Genomic DNA, 20,718 nt, shown 5'->3' on the forward strand with positions numbered 1-20,718 from the left:
ATGTGACCGTATTTACTGTATTTGGGAATCATGAGGGATAAATGACATTTAACAGCTATCCTTCCTCCTTTCTCCTCCAACAAGGTAAACTCAAGAGTTTTCCTTTCCTCTTCTTTATTTTCCCTGCACTTTTGTGAAATGTCCAGAGTCACTTTGTAGGCTGCCCTGTTCCCTTCCCATCTGGATCCCCCCAGAAACTGAGACTGCTGCAGGGCAGCCAGATTTGCCCTGATGGTTTTACACTCCCTTTCCCCATCTGTCAATGGTGCTTGGGCAAAAATAACCCTCCTGGCCGCTCATCTGCTCCCCCTGCAGGCCCTCAGCAACCCCACCACGCTGAGATTTTCTAAACCAAGCCATTTGTAATTAAAAAAATAAAATATTTACAGCAAACACAGATGGCTATTGCCATGTTAGTGTTAAACTGAGCTGAATCACTCAGATCAGCAGATGAAGGTAAAGATTACATGTAGTCTGGTAATGAGTCACAAGTGCCATCACTTTTATGGGGTTTTTTTTTAGAGTAGAACTCCACTTTCATTATATATTCTTTCTGACATTTTAAGGGTAGAAAATTAAAAAAGTGAGCATGAAGGAAGTCCTTTAAAGAAGTACACAAATGCATAATCTGTAAAGACTAAGTGCACTACATGTGAAATCAATCAATGCTTTCAGATACACGAAGCTCAGTTTAACTTATAACCCTGCAAAATGCCAAAAAAAGAACATTATGAAACTGCTCATTTATTTCATTTTTTTCAAAGATGACAGGCAGTATTTTTTACTGGGAAGAAGTCTTGCCTGGTTTTTGGAGTTTGACAGGTTTAGGGTCAGCCTCAGTAACCAGAGAAGTGAGCTCTACAGTCTGGGACCTTCCAGCACAAGAGGACAGAATTGATGGAGGGAAACAAAAGCATCTTACACAACAGCAAGGTTTGCCAGGATCCATCTGGCAACATTCTCCATCTGTTTCTCAAGGCTCAATGCACAGGCAGTTTCACTTCCACACAGATGCTCCTGACCGCTAAACTGCCACAGACGTAGGCTGCTCCGAAAGTAGTGCCTCCTATTTATTTCCATGGAAACTACAACAGATCCAAGGAGCACAATAACACCATTTGATAGAGCAAACTCTTAGCTACAAAGCACTATTTTTCAACATCGTCACCACCATCAGCTATGTATTTTCACCAGCAACAAACAAGAGCCTGCATGCCATGCTTATGAACATCTGCACCAGCAGAGTTGACCCACTGTTGTTGTCTAACACACACCACCCACCTCCCTTCTGTGCTCACATCTACCGTTGGGTCTCCATAAACATTCAGCAAGTGGCAATGAATGTCAGTGGGTGCCATATTTTCCGTACAGAGGAATTCAGTGACACATCTTTGCTTCTTACAAGCTTCCATGTCAGATGCCGATTGGTCAGACTGCATCTCTGCTGCCATCTTTCACATCACAACAAAACGTAATGGGGTATTGGTGGGAAGATTCAACCCCTACTGCCATACCACCAACACGCACCTCTGACATCGTGGGCCAACATAACAAAATGGGAGGCATTACTTTTGGAGCAGCACTCGTATTTCTAATTAATTGCTGCTGTTTAACCACAGGTAAGTTTTCACTGCTTTTTAATACTCTTAGCCATCTTTGTCTCAATCGAAGGAGCAGGAATCTGTTTCTTTCAGTTTGGGATTTTACTTCCATTGCTTCCTAAATCCCAACTTGATGACTAATCAGTTGCAACTGAGCAGACCCAGTGGAAAAATAGAGAGCATGCAGAGGTGTCACTGAGAGTTTAATTAGGCTTCTAGATCCTTTATTACCCATAACTTTGTTGCATAACTAAAGGAAAGACCTGCCAGAGTCTGATTCTTCATCAGCTTTACAAAAGGGTGATTTACCCAATTTTTTTACTTGAAAATTCAGCACATTCAGGAGAGGTTAACTCACAAATGTAGAATTCCCTACCTCATTCTTACAGAGCTATGTTTTCAGAGGAGAGTCATATACTGAAGTAAACACTGCAAAACAATATGTCTTTATAATACAAGAAATGTGACATTCACCTCTTTCAACCATCACATTCTCAGCTCTGATCCAAGTTACACTGAAGCTAATTAAAAGATCCACATTATCTTCAGTAAGAGCAAGAACAGAGCTAAGTGAGACTGCTAGTCACCATAATGTTCTCGTACTAATTGCATGTACAAGGAAATCTATACAACACTGACTTGAAACGTTTTTAAACGTTTAGGAATCAAGTCAAAGCAAAAGGGCAAAAGCAGCAACAGAAACCAAGTCAATTAGCCCTGGAACTGTTGGAAAAGAAGGAAGGACCACCAACTTCCTTGTTTCTTACCAAACTGTATGTGTTTCTGTAGAAAACACACTGAGGTTAGTGATCTGAGAAATGGGGAAATGAATCCCACACAACTTCCCTCAGTCACCATGTGCTGAAAGCCCTGCAGATGCCAAAAAAGTGAAGCTCCACAGAATGCAACTAGAAAAAGCATATAGGGTCAGTGCTAAAGATACATTCAAAATGCAGTTTACTGTGCCTATAGTAAATAACTTGGAAAAACAACTAACAACAATGCAAAGTAACTTCCGCGCAGCTCAAATTCAGAGTCTTGAGCAGTAGCCAATAAGCTGAATTAAAACCAAGTTATCTTTCCCGACAGTTTAAGCCCAATTATCCAATTCAGGCTAATGAACCACAGATGGAGATTTATCAGAAGCTAACTCTCAGCGGAGATGTGTCGGCATCCTATGAACATCTTCATGGCAAGTACTGAGCCATTCTGGTAGATTCACACCCACTGCACTGCAAGAAAGAAATTCTGTGGGATCAGTCCTACCCAAAGAGCTGCAGGATAGCTTCCTTAGCTGTAAAACACAGCTGCCTCTTCAGAAGACTGTGACAAAGTTGCTGTAATAACTGCACTTGCACCACATAAAGCAGCTCTAACATGTGCTGTAAGCTTTGTTGCGCCTGCTGTTCTGTCAGTCTCTGCCGGTTCTCAGCATTTCAGAATCAAAACTGCATTTCAACTATATAAAAAACACGTTGAGAGGAAAAAGTGGAGCTGAATAAAAAGATAAAAAGGAGGTGGGAAAAGAAACCCACATGCAACCAAGCACATGCATATGTTTTTATTTCTACATAAAGCCCAAAGCAAAAGCATGCAAGATGCACTACCAGATTCTGTATTAAACTCTTAGATTGGTCCCTCACAAAATAAATTCAAAAAGGCTCAGAGGAAGAAGCTAGAGTTTGTGTTACACTGTTGTTAGGTTTGCCTTTTATCTCCGGGTTTCCCCTTTTAATGAACTTTTCAGTACGCAGCACAGAAGTTCCTGTCTATGGGGTTATTACAAGCTCAGCTTCTCACAAGATGAACACCACCAGCCCAAACCAGCAGCCCAGCCAGATTCACGGGCAGTGCTCACTGCACGCCCCCAGAGACCGGTAGAAATTAAGGCTGTGGAAAGTTAAGGGGCACCTCTCCTACAAATACCGGTTCTGTTATTAAGAAGAAACGAACACAACCGATCTCGCTACAGAGGGCGAGGCAGCCGGCGTTCTCCCAGGGCGGTTCGGCTGCCTCACGCCTCAGCACCCTGACATGGGGCACCCCGACCCTCCACACCCTCCGAGCCCCCGCGGAGCCCACACGGAGCCCGCGGGGGCGACTTCCAAGCCCACCAGCACCACCCTGCAGCCCGGCTGCGGCGCTCCCGCGTCTCCCCACACGACCCTCGCGGGCTGTGGCGAGGCGGGAAGGGCACTCACCCGCGCAGTGGCCGTAGGGGCAGCAGCAGCCCGCCGCGGGGTGCAGCGGGGGCGGCGCGGCGGCCGGCATGGCGCGGAGCTTCGGCTCGTCGTCTCGCCACACCGCGCCTCCCGGCTGCGAGAGCTGGGAAAGGGAGGAGAGGCGGCGGCGGGAGGCGGTGCCACGCAGCGGTCACACCGACGGTCACACCCCTCCGCCTCCCCGAGGCAGCCCGGCGAGTGGCTCTCCGTCGTTTAATTTGGGATGGGTGAAGAAGGCGAGCGCTAAACCGTGCAAACAAAGAGTGTATTGAATTCGTGGATCTGTTATTGAGATGAAGGAGATGTAATTTTATAGCTGTGTGTACGTATCTTCGCAGGGGAAAATACCAGGAGCTAAAAGGTCCTTTCATCTTGTAAAGAGTAAGGAGACTCAATGGCTGGAAGCTGAAGTCAGTCAAATTCAAATCACAAATTTTATCAATGAGAGTGAATAATCACTGGCAAAATTACAGAAGGAAGCTGTGTTTTCTTCCGCTCCTGAGATCTTCAACTAAAACAAGATCTCTGGAAAATATACTTTATGCCAGTAGAGGTAATCAGACTTACCCCAGAGATAATTGGATAAAATTTAGTGGGCATGTAGTAGGTCACATTAAAAAACTTAGTACTCCATCATCCTGGCCTCAAATTGTATAAGCAGGACAAAGCAGAACATGTGAAACATATCCCTTATACTCTGATTTTCTGAAAGATTTGTCCTGCTCTCCATTTTAACTAATTTGCCTCTGATGATTTTACTTCCAAAGTACTTCATCAATACAACCTGACACACTCACATTTGTTTTAGTTTTCTATCTATCTATATATATCTATATATTAGTATCTATCCTGAAATATAGTTTACTGTACTTTTAAAGAATTGAGTGGAAAGAGTTGAACAGAAAGCTCAAGTACCCTCTCTGGCTCTTTAAGAAACTGTATACATTTTGCTAGACTATCTGGTAAAGGAAACCATGTAAAACAAAATCTTAGATAAAATCTATAACATAAGCTAGTCAAGAAGTAGACTGTCAAAACGTGCATCATGTTATAATACCAAATCAGCATGTTGCTAACTAGAAGCTTAGCATAATTATACTTCTATTTAAAACCTGACAGTTTGATTAAAATTTCAAGTAATTTCTAGTTCTGTGCTTATTTTTTTATATTTCCCTTACCCCATTGTCTAGAGCCTGTTAAGCCTACAGTCATCATTTCTTTGCCTTGAGTACCAAAATTATATTCAAGTCTTCAGGATTAGAACTGCTTGTCAGAGTCTGGGCTCCAATAAAGTCAATGGGAGTTGTATTCTGCTATCGCTCATCTTTCCTTTGGATCTCTAAGCAATTTCTGCAGTTCTTGGCATCTTGGTGCCTTCTGGATGAAGCAACTGTGACACTGTTGGAAATCAGGACATATTACTGTCACCAGGATGTTTTAATAGTGAGATCACAATAGCAAAAGTACTTCCATAGTGGTAAAATAAAATATTTCATCCTTCTGAATCTATAAACAAAATACAAAATACAAATTTAAATAAACTCTAAGAGATGATTTCTCTTTCTCAACTGTCCTATGCTTTATTAAGAGCGTGACTATGTCCAAAAAAGCAGAGACCAGGAATACGTCACTGTCTTGAGAATTCAGGGACTGTGATCTATTCCTGGCTTTCTAAATGCTACCATCAAATTACTCCAGATTTGTAAGTGACCTTTTCCACCTGTAAAATGTTGATAATTACAGCTGTTAAAGAGATCTGCTGTAGATGCAAAATCCTTAGGAGATCTACGTATCAATCCTAATTATCTGGTTTTACTCCCTACAGCTGGTTTCCAAACTAAGAATGCAACACTGATGCACTCAAAAGTCAGCATTCCTTGGTAACACGCACGTTCTTATGGCAGAATAAAAAGAGGTAAAAAGAGAATGCAGACTTCTGAAGACATCTCATTCCTGTGAGCTTCTGGGAAATCGTTAAACTCTGTTCAGTGGACAATGAAGCCAATTCTCTTTAATCCACTTTTCCACTCGCCAGTATCTCAGCTATCCCATCCCACTACTGAATCATCTGCAACTTCCTGTCTCTGTTTTCATAAGCATAAATGAGACCAAAAATTTGTTTCTCACTGGTAGTCTTTTAATTTTTGAAAATACTTAATGCCTTTGTTCACAAACTGAAGTTACAGGCTAACGGCCCCATTCCCAGAAAGTTGTCAAATACAAGTCTCAGTGTGTTCCAGACCCAGGTCATACACAGTCCCTATAAGTGGCTATGACTGCAAGATGTAGAATAGAATAAAATAATATTTATTTATTTATTTATTTATTTATTTATTTATATAAATATATATATATTTATGTGGATATAACCTCAGAAAAATATAGTCAAGCTCTTTTAGAAAGAAAACCTGCTTTGTCTTGACCTTGTCCTAAATTCAGTGACTTCTTTCTGTCTTAGAAATCACCTGCTCTTTCACTGTCCTCTTCCTGTCCTCTGAGACCCAGGCTGTTGCTGGCACCTGTTCTGTTTCAAGGATTGTATTTAAATTAAAGGAGATCTGTAAAAGAAAAGATCCTGCTGATCCTGTGGAGGAATTATTCTCTCTAAATGTTCATGCTCTGGCATTGCATTTGCGTGTTTCTCATCATGCTCTTAGGAAAATTTAATTAAACTAAAACCCACTTTTTTCTTTTTCATAATGGATCTGTTAAGTTGTACCCTAGATATGCCAATTCTTTCTGATATCACAGCATACTGCTTTGAGAATTTTAATTCACCCCTACACATATCAAGTCTGGAAAAAGTAGCAAGAGCTGAGGGACAAATGAACTATGTATATTTATTTGCCTCTGTGTAAATTAAAAGGCATTACAATTGCCACAGACCAAAAAAAAAAAAAAAAAAAAAAAAAAAAAAGAAACTAAAAACACCCACACACAACAACTTTAAGCTTAATTTTTTCTTCATTTTCAGTGTCTGATGAGAGTTGTTTTCCAAATGTCCAGACATCAGATCTAGAATATTGAACAAATCAGCATAAAAGTAGCAGTTTCATCATACATTTTCAGTAATGAAAATGTCAGCTTGTCATTTCTGTGAGAAAGTAATTTGTACACAATGGCTTTCCAGCTTGCTAACAGTCCTCAACGAGGCAAATTACGCTCAACATCTTGAGACTCTGCACTATAACATAAGCTGCCCTTAGTCCATAAAGAAAGTTTGCATATCCTTTTCAGATGAATCTCAGCACTGTAGCACAGGGCTATTCTAAACACACAAGAGCCAGTGGCTGCCGTGGGCATTTTAAGCTTTGTCCCATCATGTGGCTCCAGCCAACACAGAACTTGAAATGCAGGCATCTGTGACAGGCATCCTGACACAGCTGCTATTGGCGGAACTACAGAGATGATTTCATATTTGCAAAATGTCTGTATTTTAAATAAGACAGCAGTTAATATGTCTGTCTTTAAAAAAAGAACCCGATGCATTTCATATAAAAATAAAGACAAAAAACTTGACCTTTAGAGAGGGCTGAAAATAAGACTGAAATATATCTTAACTGAGATCTCACTGAACCATGTTTCTATCTCCTGCTTTATGGCTTTGGTATATGAAATACAAGGGACAAAAGATGAAGGAATTAATATGGATGAAGGTGAGAGTGGCCAATGAAAGTCAGATGCAATTTTTTCAGATATTCTCAAGAAGAAGTAATAAAACATCAGTAAAAACCGTGAAACTGGGAGGCATTATCTAAACTAATAAACTCACGCCTAACTATGTGGAACAAGATGGATTTTAGCCTCCATGCTCAACAATTATTTAAAAAAATCTTAAAAAATCAGAGTTTACATCTATGCTATTCCATAGATGTATGCTAAATGTAATGAAGAAAATAGCTGTCAATAGAAACTGAGTCCTAATATCTGAATGGAATCAAGAAAAAGCATCATTTTGCTAAAACAGTGACATTACAGTCATTTACACAATAGCACTGAAAAAAATCACAAAATCAAGAAATCCAAAACTTCTTCATTCACACACAGTAGGTCAGACTCAAAGCAAAACCCCAACTTTAGCAACTTACCACTGTGCAACCAGGAATAATTGCAATTTACATAACTCTGTACTTCTTTTTCAAAATCACACAGAATGTCCAGGGTTGGAAGGGACCTCAAGGATCGTGAATCTCCAACCGCCTGCCACATGCAGGGTCATCAACCTCACCATTTAATTCTAGACCAGGCTGCCCAGGGCCCCATCCAATCTGGCCTTGAACACCTCCAGGGATGGGGCATCCACAGCCTCTCTGGGCAGCTGTTCCAGCACCTCACCACACTCTGAGTAAAGAACTTTCATAGTAAAGAACTTTTCAGAATTAACTTTTCATTTAAAGCACGTATTCAGAAAAAAAAGCACTGTAGTTTCACAAAGTAAGCTGTGTTATCTAACATATTGACTTAGTTTCTAAGTCTAATATCAGCATCAATTGCAGATTATTAGAAGTTGCGGTGGAGGGAGTATTGATAATAGGTGTAATTTAGGCAATAGTTTGATGTGGTGGGGTAATTCTCAATAGATTGCTTTCAAAACTAGTTGGTATGTTTTTGGAAGACAGACTCAGCGGTATCAAATTAGTAGAAACTGTGACTGACTGACGTTCCCTGGCACTCTGAATTTGTGTAATTCCTGTGCTATATGAAGAAATGCTGGGTTATGACTCTTGCCCTCTAGAAGGACTTGTGGGGTAGCATGATTCTCACTAAGGCACTTCTCAGAGGAGACATTTTGGATACTAATGATGTCCTTCACGTAAAGATCTCAAAGCTTATCAACACTGACTGAAATCTCATACAGTGATGTAATACATATAAGATCTTCATTAGCAGGTGACCTGATCATAATTTGGAGCTAGAACAAAACAGTTACAATTCATGAGCTTTACTTAGGTTAATCTGGAATGAATATTAGAATAGCAAGACTGAGGCACAAAGAGCCCTGATGAGGGCCACAAAGCAAGCCACGAGCAGATAGAGAACTCAAGCTGCCTGACTTTCTGTGCCTCAATATTTACCATTATTGTTACGGATACTTGATCCTGGATGCCTTTTTTGAAAGTACCCTGGATTCTCAAAGGTACTTAGACACCTACATACACATATATCTCCTTGTGAATTCTTAAGAAGCCAAATTCCCTGGTTGACAACATAGCTTTAAAAATATTCTCCCTTCCTTGCTCAGAAGTTGTGAACGTTCTTCCTGCTATGAATATCTCTACTTGCTACCTATCTGTTTATCTCATGCCCTCTTGTTAATTGAAGAGGAACCTTAGCTTATAGGAGATATTGATTTTCATTGCCACTAATAGCTCAGGCAGCAGAGAATTTAGCTCTAAACAGCATGAGATAATGTTTGCACTCATATATGTGTAAATTACACAATTTATAGCATTTGGAAGCAGCTAGTGTGTAGTTTTTAATCATGTCTATATTCTTACTGTAGAAATTGAATACTATGAAGAAAATAGGAGATGGGAAAAACAGATCAGTAAACTGTAAGCGCTGGCATGACACACTGTTTCATCTCAAGGTCATTTAATCTAGCATGGATCAGTACTGATGAAGATGTCTGACTTGTGAGCACTGCCAGAGCTAAACAGCTGCCACTTACAGAGCAAGAGAGTCATCACTGATTTTCTAGGCACTTCTTCAGGATCCTTGATGGCAGTATATGTTCTTCTTGATGGGAAATTCAACTCCTCACTTCCTTATCGAATGAAAAGGCTGAAACAGAAAATATTTCTGTTTTCAGTAGCAGGTGGATTGGACTGAAACCACCCAGTCTCTGTTGCATCTCTGGGAAATGTGGCCACTGCCTGTTATCTTCCTAGGCTTATAAGAAAGGGATGCACCAACATACTGCAGTTTGTCTTCTGTGTAACACAGCTGTAGACTCTTCCTGAAGTAATTGTTGCTCAAATCAAAACATCTTTTAAAACAAGGACTTGTCTTGACTCATGTTTGGTGGGAAAAGCAAGAATTTGAAAACTGGAGATTTGATCTGAATAATTTCCCAAATTATATGAAATAAGGGGTGAAATACGAGCTTTTGCAACTTATTTCCTGTGCCTTCATAAAGAACATTTGATAAGTATCTTTTGAGAAAGGTCCAGTCTGATTAAGAATGCTTATGATTCTTAGGAAAGACGGATAAGTAATCCGTATTTTCCTCCTCACTCTTGAATACAGTCACTACACCTAAAATTCAGATAGCAAGTGAGGTGCCATCACCATTGCTTTCTGCTTGTTTGCATCATGCCTTTTGTATTTCTTCTCCAGGACAGAACTTGTTACTTCCTCATGTTTTTGCGGTGCTGACCATGGAGGAGTTCCTGGTGGCCTTCTCAGCCTCTCCAAAAGAAGCATGAGTGATGCAAAGGGATCACAGAATGGCCAGGGTTGGAAGGGACCTCAAGGATCATGAATCTCCAACCCCTCCTTCCACACGCAGGGACACCAAACTCCACATTTAATACAAGACCAGGCTGCCCAGGGCCCCATCCGAATCTTAGGCAAACAAACTGATTCAGCAATTTGCCACCCCTTTCCAAGGAGAATTCATGAGATAAGTCTGTGCAGGTGGTGATCTCCCAGACACAGACCTTAGGGAGACTCCTCAGCAAGTACTTCAGGCTGGGAAAACCATGAGGGAAGACATTTTAAGACCAGCCTGCTCTTACTATATCCTTATGAGAACTAAAAATGGCCAGAACTCTGTACAGAACCTGTACAGTCTCCAGACAAAGACCCTGCAGCAAGTGTCAATCCACTCTTTGGTAACCAGCAGGGAGGAGTGTTCAGAGCATGAAACATCCCTTTACTTGTACTACCCTAATATCCCCAAAAAATTGTCATGCAATCCTAATTATTCCATTCTTTATCATCATAGTACAATACTGAAAGGTGGTGATGTAAACTGGAGTATCTCTGTACATCAAATTATTATGAATGCATTGAGACCCACAGGACTAATAGTGGGATGAGCTGGGATCAAAATTACACTTCAATTAATTATGGTTTGTCAGTTCTGATAGGAAAGAAGTACAGTGTTAAACTACATGGAGTAAGAATGTTTTTAATGAATTACAACCTACACAAGGAGAAGTTAAGATTTTTGTTTTTATGACTCATAACCTCTTTCATATCCATAGGAATTTACATTTAGCTATTTAGTTCAGAAGAATAGAGAAATAAAGATCATTTGCAATCCAAGTCAATAACAAAGAAAGAAAAGTTCTACAAGAAAGGAAAGCTTATTAAGAAAATAATGTGATGGGAAAGCTGTTGTATCTCTTTGACAAGGCTAGGAGACAAGACAAGCCTGTGCATGGTTAATGCATGGAGTGTTCATGTATTTGTGCTAATGTACGAACTTAACAGGACTGCTACTCTTAGGAGATGTCACAGCAGCATGAAATGCTTGAAAAGCATGAGAGGTAGCTGAACCCTTGAAATAAACTTACATCTTTTTTTCTTTTCCCTTTTTTTTCCCCTTCTCTCGACAAAAACTTCAACAGCACTGCACAAAAGATAATGAGAGCTGCAGAGCCATATTCTAAGACACGGTGTATTTCAAGCACTTCACACAGCCTACTACCTTTTAAGTATTTATGTTTCCTAAACTTTTGAGTTTTGTAAAGCCGTGTTCAAAATGGAACACTTTCTGGGGTCCTTGTAGGGTGGCAGAGGAGTCCACAGAAGAGATTCTGACGGAGAGGCAGGAGACTGAGCTCTATTCTCAGCTCAGACACCGATCTGCTTTGGAGTCTGGCACAAGTCACTTTGTGGTGCCTGTCTTTCCTCATCCACTCTTTGCCTAATTAGCAATTATGATATTTCGGGGGAAAGGGATAGAGGGGAAGTGGAGAAAGGATTATCTCCCGCTGCATGTAGATACAAAAAATAGTATCTTCAGTCTCTACTTTCAACTAGGACTTCTTGGCATTACTCAATTATAGATCAAAATATTACATTACAAAGCACCCTTCAATATTTAGGGAAGATGTCTAAAATCAGTCACCAGCTGCTGCTTTTCTACATGCTTAGGATGATTGGTATGTCCAGATATTCCATATCTCTTGGAAACTCTGATTAGAAACAGCTATTTATTCTGGACTCTGATGGAAAGACATCAATCCACCAAGAGTTTTTCAAATCAGGAGAACCACTTCTGGCAGCACTTTTAAAAAAATGAATCTTGGAATACAGCAATAATTTTTGAAGCCTCAGCTATGGTTATATGAGTAAGAGCACCTTGAAAATAAGAGCCTTAGAGATAGAGGAACAAGTAGACAAATACACGATACAGGCATTAACTGTTTCAAGCCTGACTTCCTGAGGAAGAAAGACATCCTGGTTGTGATTTTCTCCACCCACCTTATTTTGAATTTCCCCTCTTCTCACCCAAAACCAACAGAGGGCAGGTATTTGAAATGTAACTGCCTTGTATGTATTCTGTGAAAACATGAAGCTAGATAGAACACAATAAGCCCAACTTTTTTCTCTCATGAGGGAAAAGTAGCCTGGATGTTGCTGCTCTTCACTTATGGCTGCCAACTGATTGCTGGGTGAGCACATATAGTCACCCCTGAGTAGATTTGCACAAGCACTGTCCCTGTTTTTTAGTGCTGGCACCAACAGTTGCTGCATTAACAGCTCACAGTAGAGACTGAAATTGAAGCAAAGCTTAACTGGAGGCAAAGAACAGTTCATAGGGAAACCATGACTGCTGTCTGCTCAAAGAAAGACTTGCTCATTGGTTCTAATGTAGGGGCCACTCCACAGCCCAGACTCTCTTCCAATTTTAGAAGACCAAACACAGTATAATGTACTTGGCATTGACTTCAACACCACAAAGAAACACTTTAAAAGCCATGCCACCATTTTGGATAGCACTTTCCTTTGCTTCCTGTGTCAATATTCAATGTTACATTATTTATAAGCCTTTGAGCCTTTTATGCAGTCATTTCATTTGCCTTCATGACTTAGACTTGGAAAACAAAAGTGCAAGAAATGCAGATGGATGAGGTGAAATATCATGAGAACGTATGTGCTTTTCCACTGGCCTTACTGAACTTTGCTCAACCCCAGAGGACAGAGCTGAAATACTGAAAGTGCTTCTATATAGCTGACAACTTATCCAGAGCTAAGCAAAGGAGAAAGGCTCGAGAGGCCAGAGCAGGCTGTTAAATGCTTTACTGGAATCTTGGTACAGGTGGTGTTTCAGCACACAGCCACATGGCAGTATGCCACTTTCCCTCTGATTTTTTGCCCTTCTCCTTGTAATGCAGTGAAAGAAGGCGGAGAAAAAAAGGTTGAGGGGTCTTCTAAACCAAGGCCATCCATACATGACTATACCTAATACAGCTTTTCCTGTGCTGTGCATCCTTCTGATACAGTAACAGACCGATGGGGGGGAAAGGGAAATGATTTCCTTTCCCTGCTCCTAGCCACGTATGTTTCACATGCACAATCCTCTGTTCCCCTTCCCAGCTCAGTTCAGACCAAAGCTAACCCTGTTTTAGAGATGTTGCCTTATTCAAACTCAGCATACAATACTCTGGTTAAGAAGTTTCCTGTCACTCATTCCTGGGCACAGATTTGTGCTCACAGCCTCTTTTTGATTTCTCAATCCAGTGCTAATTGCAAGGTCCTGCTTTCACCTGAGACTGTAACTCAGTTACCATAGGAGCATTATTGCATAGATGATCTGTTATAGGCATAAATATGCATAAACTGCATTCCTAATCACCTAGAATAAGCTTTTAAACTACTTTGAATGAAGAGCGCTAAGATTAAACTAAGTTTACTCCTGCTGAAAGGGCTGAAATTTTTCTTTATATGCTGAATAATGAGGAACAGCACACTGATGTGAATGCTTTTTCAGTCTCCTCAGACAGAAGACATGGAGGAAGTACTAAATCTACAGTCTACGCTGTTTATTGTTACAGCTACAGATGGCTACAACCTTTTATTTATACTTTTCTCACTGTCTCCATCTACGCCACGGAAAACCTGACTTGACATTTCGGTGGTGAAAAGGTGACAAAGGAAAAACAAGTGGCAATTTTCTTCCCTCTGAGAAAACAACTGTCTTCAAAGCCGGTGTAAATCCATTGCAAACTGCTTCTGAGACCGCAGACAGCACCTCACTTCATGCACCACCAGAGCAGTGGAGCCTGTGTCCCTTTATCTTGTCTAAATCACTCAAAAACTTGAGTTCACTTAAAAATTTTCCCCTGCAACAAACATTTCTCTTTCCCCTAAACAACCAGCAAGTCTCACTCAAATAAGGAAGCAGAAGAGAAACAGATCAAAGTAAGCAACTGGTTTCTAATCCCTCTACACTTGTTAAGAACTGGCCCACAGTGGAATGTTTGCTCATATCCTGGGAGCCTGGGGACTGTATTTTGCTACCCAGGCAACTTATCCACATCATCAGTAAAGCCCAATGGACAGTATCTGCAAACTGATTTGAATGAAAAATCCTGCATCTCACCAGCTGTCTGTCTTTTGTTTACTTAACAAAATGCGAATACAGTGTCTGTTTGAAGGCTTTTATACACAAAGTAGTGAAGTTCAGAAAGAAAACATGTGCAGAGTGGTTAGACATTGCTTTATCCTCTGGTGTCTGTGCTGAAGATCACCATAAGACTTTGAAAGGATGCAGTTCCCTTACGTGAAGGTTGTGCTGAGAAGTGGCATGCCTCACACCTTCGAGAGAAATGGAAGATTTGATTCAAAACACCATGTGAAAATTCCTAGTCTGCCTGTTGAAACTGAATGAGATGCCTTTCTGGAGAACTTTGATCTTTTTAGGGACAAACCTAGGGATGCTGCTCTCCAAAGAGAAAACGAGCGTTCCCTGTACATATTCTTCCCACTTCGTGTACTTGATGAAGTCTATCTGGAGTTTCAGGTGTTTCTAAATACTGTCTGGATAAAGTGCATAGGCCATGCATGTGAGAATGCACACCTTGGCCATATGCCAGTGCCATACAGTGCGTGACAGGTTCCCAAGAATCAGTGCTGAGGAAGTGAATGCAGTCGATGCAGAGCTGCCTTTAGCATTATGTTCTGAATACAGTCTAGGCAAGCTGTTCCTTTGCCCTTTCATGGGAAGATTTAAGGAGGCTACATCCATCGTTTCACTTTGCCCAGTGTTTCGCGTACCACGATGAGTATGAACTGCACTTGAAAGTCAAACCTTTCGCAAAAAAACTGCCTCCCCAGAACACCAAACAGGCAAAGAACATCACCATGAGAACAAATTTTTGCTTTACATTTTCAACATTCTTTTAAAGGCAGGAATGGATATATATTTAGTTTTGATATTAAAAAAAAAAAAAAAAAGTTTCATTCAAATTTCAATGTTATTGAATTGTATTAAATACATCTACATTGTGAGAGCATAGGAGCATCTGGAGACAACATTACCCCCTGAGCAGTTTGGAATATTCAGTGAGTGCTCCAATGGAGATTCATTTAGAGAGAATCACGATGTAGTGAATGCTGAAGGTTTTCAATCAGAATTCTTTCAGAATAAAGTCAGTCTAAGGCTGGGTTTTCCTGCAGCCATTTGCTGAGATGATAATTTAAAGGAAAGCTGAACTTTTCTGTTATAAAATCAACGAGTGGATGCTGTTAATAACTCCTGTAGGATAGGGATGTTTCCACATGATTTAAAGCTGTGTTTTCTTACAGAATACTTTTTAAAATAACATGGTCTAACTCCAAAGGGAAACAATTAGTAGCCGTCTCTTGAGAAACAAAACTGTGCTGGTCCCAGATTCTCAGAGGAGTAACCAAGAGCTAGATATAAGCAGGAACTGAAAGGTGCAGAGATAAGGCTTAAATTCATTGAACCAAAATGATGTTCTTGAGCATCAACTCTTCCCTCAGCCACCTCTAAATACTCTCAGCACCTGCATTCTCTCCAGTGGCCATTTAAGTGTAAGATGCAGAATCATCAAGAAGTGTGTGCAGGCTTTGTCATGAAGTGACCTCAGTGCTAGTCCTGCTCCCTGCATCCTGTCCCCTGCTCACCTAGTAAATCTCTTAGTGACTCTTCATGTGAAAGAACCAAGTGGGAACCTTGCGTTCAGCTTGGCCTTCTGTCGTGGTGTCAGGATGGGAGACGTTGCATTGAATATATGGGCAAGGAAGAGTTTGACTGTACTCCCATTTCCTGTCCAAATGCTCCCTCCATTTCCATGTTGTTCTAGGATGCAACTTTAGAGAGATGGATCCTGTGTAGACCGAGGCAAATCTAACAGAGTTTCATTCACCTCTCCAGCATTTCCACGCATTTCACTTGAGGCAACTGTCTGTGTGGTTTAGTGGTCTCACAAGTCAGTGTAATGGCTGCACTGGATCGCATCCTTAAGCATCTTATGCTATATTGGAATTGCGTGTATGTCTGAAGTGAGGATTTTGGATTTCACTGCAGAGCCATGCACTTAGCATTTGAGTGCCTAACACATTTGCTGGAAATATTAGCTATAGTGTGCTTTGAATGGAAAAGAGAAAGAAGCAGGCTTGAGGTCACCACATCACTTGAGATCATCAGTTAATTCTTCATTACTCAACTGATATCAGAGAGAAATCCTAAAAAAATTAAGCTCAACAATGCAGCTATCATCAAATCCACACAAAGCCTCCAGGAGCTCAAATAGAAAGGTACCATATGGGTAAGGCTGCAGAAGCTAATTTTAACATTATTCAGTTCAGCAAAGAACACATCCTGATTCAAAATGTGGCTTTATTCTTAGCTCATATTTGTTATACTTCCTTATTTTTTCTGAAGATCGATTCTCACTTTTGGTAATTATTAAGACATGCTTTTTTGATAGTAAGTGTGGTGTTTTTAGTAAATCTGGTACCTTTTCTTTGATAACTAGAAGAATGTATAATTAGGTATCTTAATTTTTAGACTGCATTCTATTAGGAAAAAAGCAGATGATGCTTCTCATTTCTAAGGAGATTGCTTTTTATTCATTATTTAAGGTAATTTAGGTGGAAATTCCAATTACAATATGCTTTAATCAGTTAAATATAATTACACAGAATATTCTGAATACAAAATACTTATTGAACGATATTTTGAAGTTAAAACTATTTGAATTAGGCATTCTTTCTGACCACGTGCCCTTCAAGATGCCCAGAAGCAGAGGAGGTTAACTACTTATTTTCTAGGCTTTGTTATATGTCAGAAGCTATAAACACATTCTAGTAGAAAACATTCATTGCCATCTTTTTGAAACCATCATTTTTTCAGCCTACCTTTTCTCATTGAGGCAGAAAAATAAACCATCAAACTTAAATTTTAGTTCCTTTGTTAATCTGCTCCTAAGTCAGTCTGGACATGAGTCAGTTAATACTTTTTCATTTTGCTTAAGGTTTTTTTTTTTTTTTTTCTTATAAATCAACCAAAAAAAAAAATCTATATTTGTTTGTAAAACTGTTTTGGCTCAAGGCTCTGTATGTCTTCATATCAATCAGCCAACAGTAATATGCGTGACAGAAAGTAGGACAGAGATCCCCAAAGAGGGATGAAAAAATGAAATGACAAACAAGTCGGAAAAGGATGCAGGGTCGTTTCCCTTTCAGCTTCAGTGAAATACCTTGCTTTATGAGTCAGCATTTGAGATGCAAATAGTTTGCCATTATAAAAATATAAGACTATAAAAATAGTAAGATGATGAATGCCAGATATTTGCAGAATGTATTTTGGTAGCCCAGTTGAGTGAAGCTGGAACAAACAGGATTTTTTGGAGATAAGCATTAGAAAGCACCAACCCAGGAGCTGTTTCCACTTTGGATATCTGATCAAGCAATCAGAACACCAAGCCCTTGTGAGACAGGAGTAAACACCTCCCAGAGAAAAACAGCCAAGTCTCACGTTTGGGGAACTCTGCTTAAGAAACCACTGTATACAGAGCGACCCATTCTCCATCAGTCAAATGCCAAGAGAACATTTCTTTTTCATTTCTACTGAATGAGTGGATCCGATCAGTTTAGAAAGCCCATTTCAGTTTGAACATTGAGACCTGACTGCCCTATCTGACCAGATTTTTGCTTGCTTTCCTTTTGTACTGGTGAAATTCATCTGATTTCCACCAGATTGACTCTACTTTCCCGTAAGCACAAATGAACAGCAGATCCTTCTGAGCTCACGTTTAAAATTTCACCCAAATATGTCTCCACATAGTCATGGAATTGACCTTTCGTCTTTGCAACAGCTGCCCAAGTTGGCAGGGACCCACTAGGATCACCAAGTCCAACTCCTGGCTCCACACAGGACCGTCCAAAATTCAAACCCTGTATCTGAGAGCTCTGTCCAGATGTTCCTTGAACTCTGGCACTTGGGGCCATGCTCACCGCCCTCTGATGAGGAACTTTTTCCTAATGCTCTATCTGTGGAAAGCTGATGGATTTATATTGCAAAAAGTTATCAGAGATACTTCCTTCCTCCACCCTTTCCCCCATCCTCCTGTTCAAACAAATTCTGAGAAGAAAGGATAAGATTTTGCAGGTTGTAACAGCACAGATACTCTCACATAGTGATTTTTTCTCTGCTGTTCTCAGAGAAGAAAACTCATTTTCTAGGAAAGCCTTAAAGTCATCAGCTCTAATGAAAGTGACAGATAAATTAAGCTTGATTTGGGAAAATAAGTGACAGTGTATTCCAGGGGAAGGCTGGGTCAGGCACATGTGGAACTGCTTGTGTTAATGCCAGGCAGCTTGTCTGAGTCTGAACAACATGTATCAAGAGTGAGGTCCTGTACTGAGAGCAGAGGGAGCCAATCAGATGAGGCCCTGCCCTACAATCAATATCCTTGTGCATCTAAACCTCATCACATCGTTCCCGAATTTCTCTATTTCTAAACAGGAATGATCGATTCATGCCTACTGGGATACTGTTAAGCTCAGCTGCCTAATGTTCGCAAAGCATTTTGACAGCCCCAGGTGAGAACTGCTCCAGAATTACAAGAGCTGCACGTATCTCCTTGATGCCGTTGCACTTTTTAACCCACCCTTTTATCACCCGGTATTTCCTGCACCCTCCCCTGCAGCCAAAGTGATGAGTGAACAGAAATGACAAAGTGCGCTTCCAAACTTCCCTCCCACTCTCCTCTCCTCCATCTGTTGGAGAGAGAGATTTTATTTGCTGCAGGAGTACTGTCTGGCTAAAAATGTGAGCACTTTTTACAGCATGATCTCACTCTCTCCTCCACGCACACCCACTGCTCAAGTGCTTCGTTTTGAAGTATGACATTGCTTCCTAGCTAACACCCAGTGCAAGAAGAGACTTCTAAAGATGTTCTATTAGGTGCTGACTAAAAAGTGGCTTTAACATCCCACATGTTCTTCACCGCTGATCATCTCCACCCTACCTCTTGGGAACAGAAAGGAGCGGAGGATATCCGACAATTAAGATTATTTGCTTTCTCTTTCCCCTGTCACAAACAGTCCATTTCAGTCATATGCCTCACTATTTCCAAATTTTGAGCTGCAGCCTCCAGTCTCATGACAAATTGGTTCTCCTCTTTAATTCCAGGTACTCCTCCTGGAATGAAATGTGTCCACTTTCTTTGAAGGAAAGCAGTGCTCAAGTACAATTTGGGAGTTTCTTGAGGGTGATTGGCCAAATGAGTGATCCTTCTTAAGCATGTATAACGCTCTATCAACCTCGATAGATTTTACCCCATATTTTTCTTCTTCACTTTATAGTAGCCTTAGCAGAGTACAAAACGGGGACTGTTGGAAGATAAATGTCAAGAAGAAGTGGCATTTTTTCCTTTATTTCACCCCAGTTTTGTTAGCAGGAATATGGAGATGAGAGATCCATAGATTTGATCAGACAAAGCTCATGTCCTTTCCTTCCGAAGAACACAATTTCTTCATATTATGTTCTAGCAATTCCTATAAAAAGGCTTCAACCAAGAAAGCAGATGTATTACTGATGCCAATTACAGGCACAGGCTGCATTACCTGATCACCTGTATTAGCTTGTTACAGCTCTTATTTAAAGCTTGTTACACCTGGAAGGAAATGGTTTCCAGTTGGGGAATGGTGACCAGACAACTGGTGACCCCAGCTTTGGACAAGCTTGAGTCAAATCCTACCACTGCTCAAGTCACAGCTCCTCCAGGCCAAAGGGGATCACCCAAAGCACTACTTATTGAAGTTTCAGCATCATTGACATTTTGGCAACTCAGAAGCCACAAAAAATTCAAGAAGGTGCCCCAGCAAAAATAGGCAGAGAGAACAATTTATGAATGATAAACCACAAAATGAGCAAGGTGAGGGGAAGAGGAAAGATTTACAGCCTTAAAGCAAGGGGTTGAAAGAGGCAGTATTCTCCTTTCTCTTCACCCATGTTCACAGCTCTGTGAAACAGCAAGTTTGAATTGCCATCACAAAACTACTCCACACAACAAAGCCTTTTCCCCACTGCAACAAGACTGCTGCAGCGCTATGAATACCCTGGCTCACAGGTACAGCTCATTGTACTACAAGTTTATTCGTCTTTTAAGCATCAGTGACTCCTCTAGCCAAAATAGAGTGGTAAGAAGCTGTGAATGTAACATATTGGGAAAGTCCTTCCTATTAGCTGGTGTTTAACCTTACTTGAACAGCATCAGTCAGAATAGAAACAAAGTGACAGGGTCAAAAAGCAGAGAGAGCTGCCCAGGCACTTTATTTACCAAGACAAGCTGAGCAACTGGAAGCTTATAGCTTTTTCATTACTTCCTTATGCACTTCAGCTTGATTCCTCTGCTCTCTATGCAGGTCTCAAGCCAAGAGTTCAGTTCCTTGTAACGGCACAAAAT

At 40.6% G+C, this 20,718-nt stretch overlaps 1 protein-coding gene across 3 annotated transcripts in view; it reads right to left on the reverse strand.

The window, feature by feature from the left end:
- The window catches only part of DCLK3 (doublecortin like kinase 3), a 46,460-nt gene that overhangs the window by 22,101 nt on the left and 3,641 nt on the right, over positions 1 to 20,718 (reverse strand). For 2 of the 3 annotated variants that reach the window (XR_014884007.1, XM_085226571.1), the window contains exon 1: positions 3,803 to 3,938. The exons of the other annotated variant lie outside the window; for it this stretch is intronic. Coding sequence is in view for 1 of the 2 variants with exons in the window: in XM_085226571.1 (XP_085082697.1) it covers positions 3,803 to 3,872 (70 nt within the window). In the remaining variant the exon portion in view is untranslated. Of the gene's footprint in view, positions 1 to 3,802; positions 3,939 to 20,718 lie in introns of those variants that run through there. 3 annotated transcript variants of the gene reach the window in all.

The sequence above is a fragment of the Meleagris gallopavo genome, chromosome 6, assembly GCF_905368555.1.
Source record: "Meleagris gallopavo chromosome 6, MGAL_WU_HG_1.1, whole genome shotgun sequence".
Lineage (NCBI taxonomy): Eukaryota > Metazoa > Chordata > Aves > Galliformes > Phasianidae > Meleagris > Meleagris gallopavo.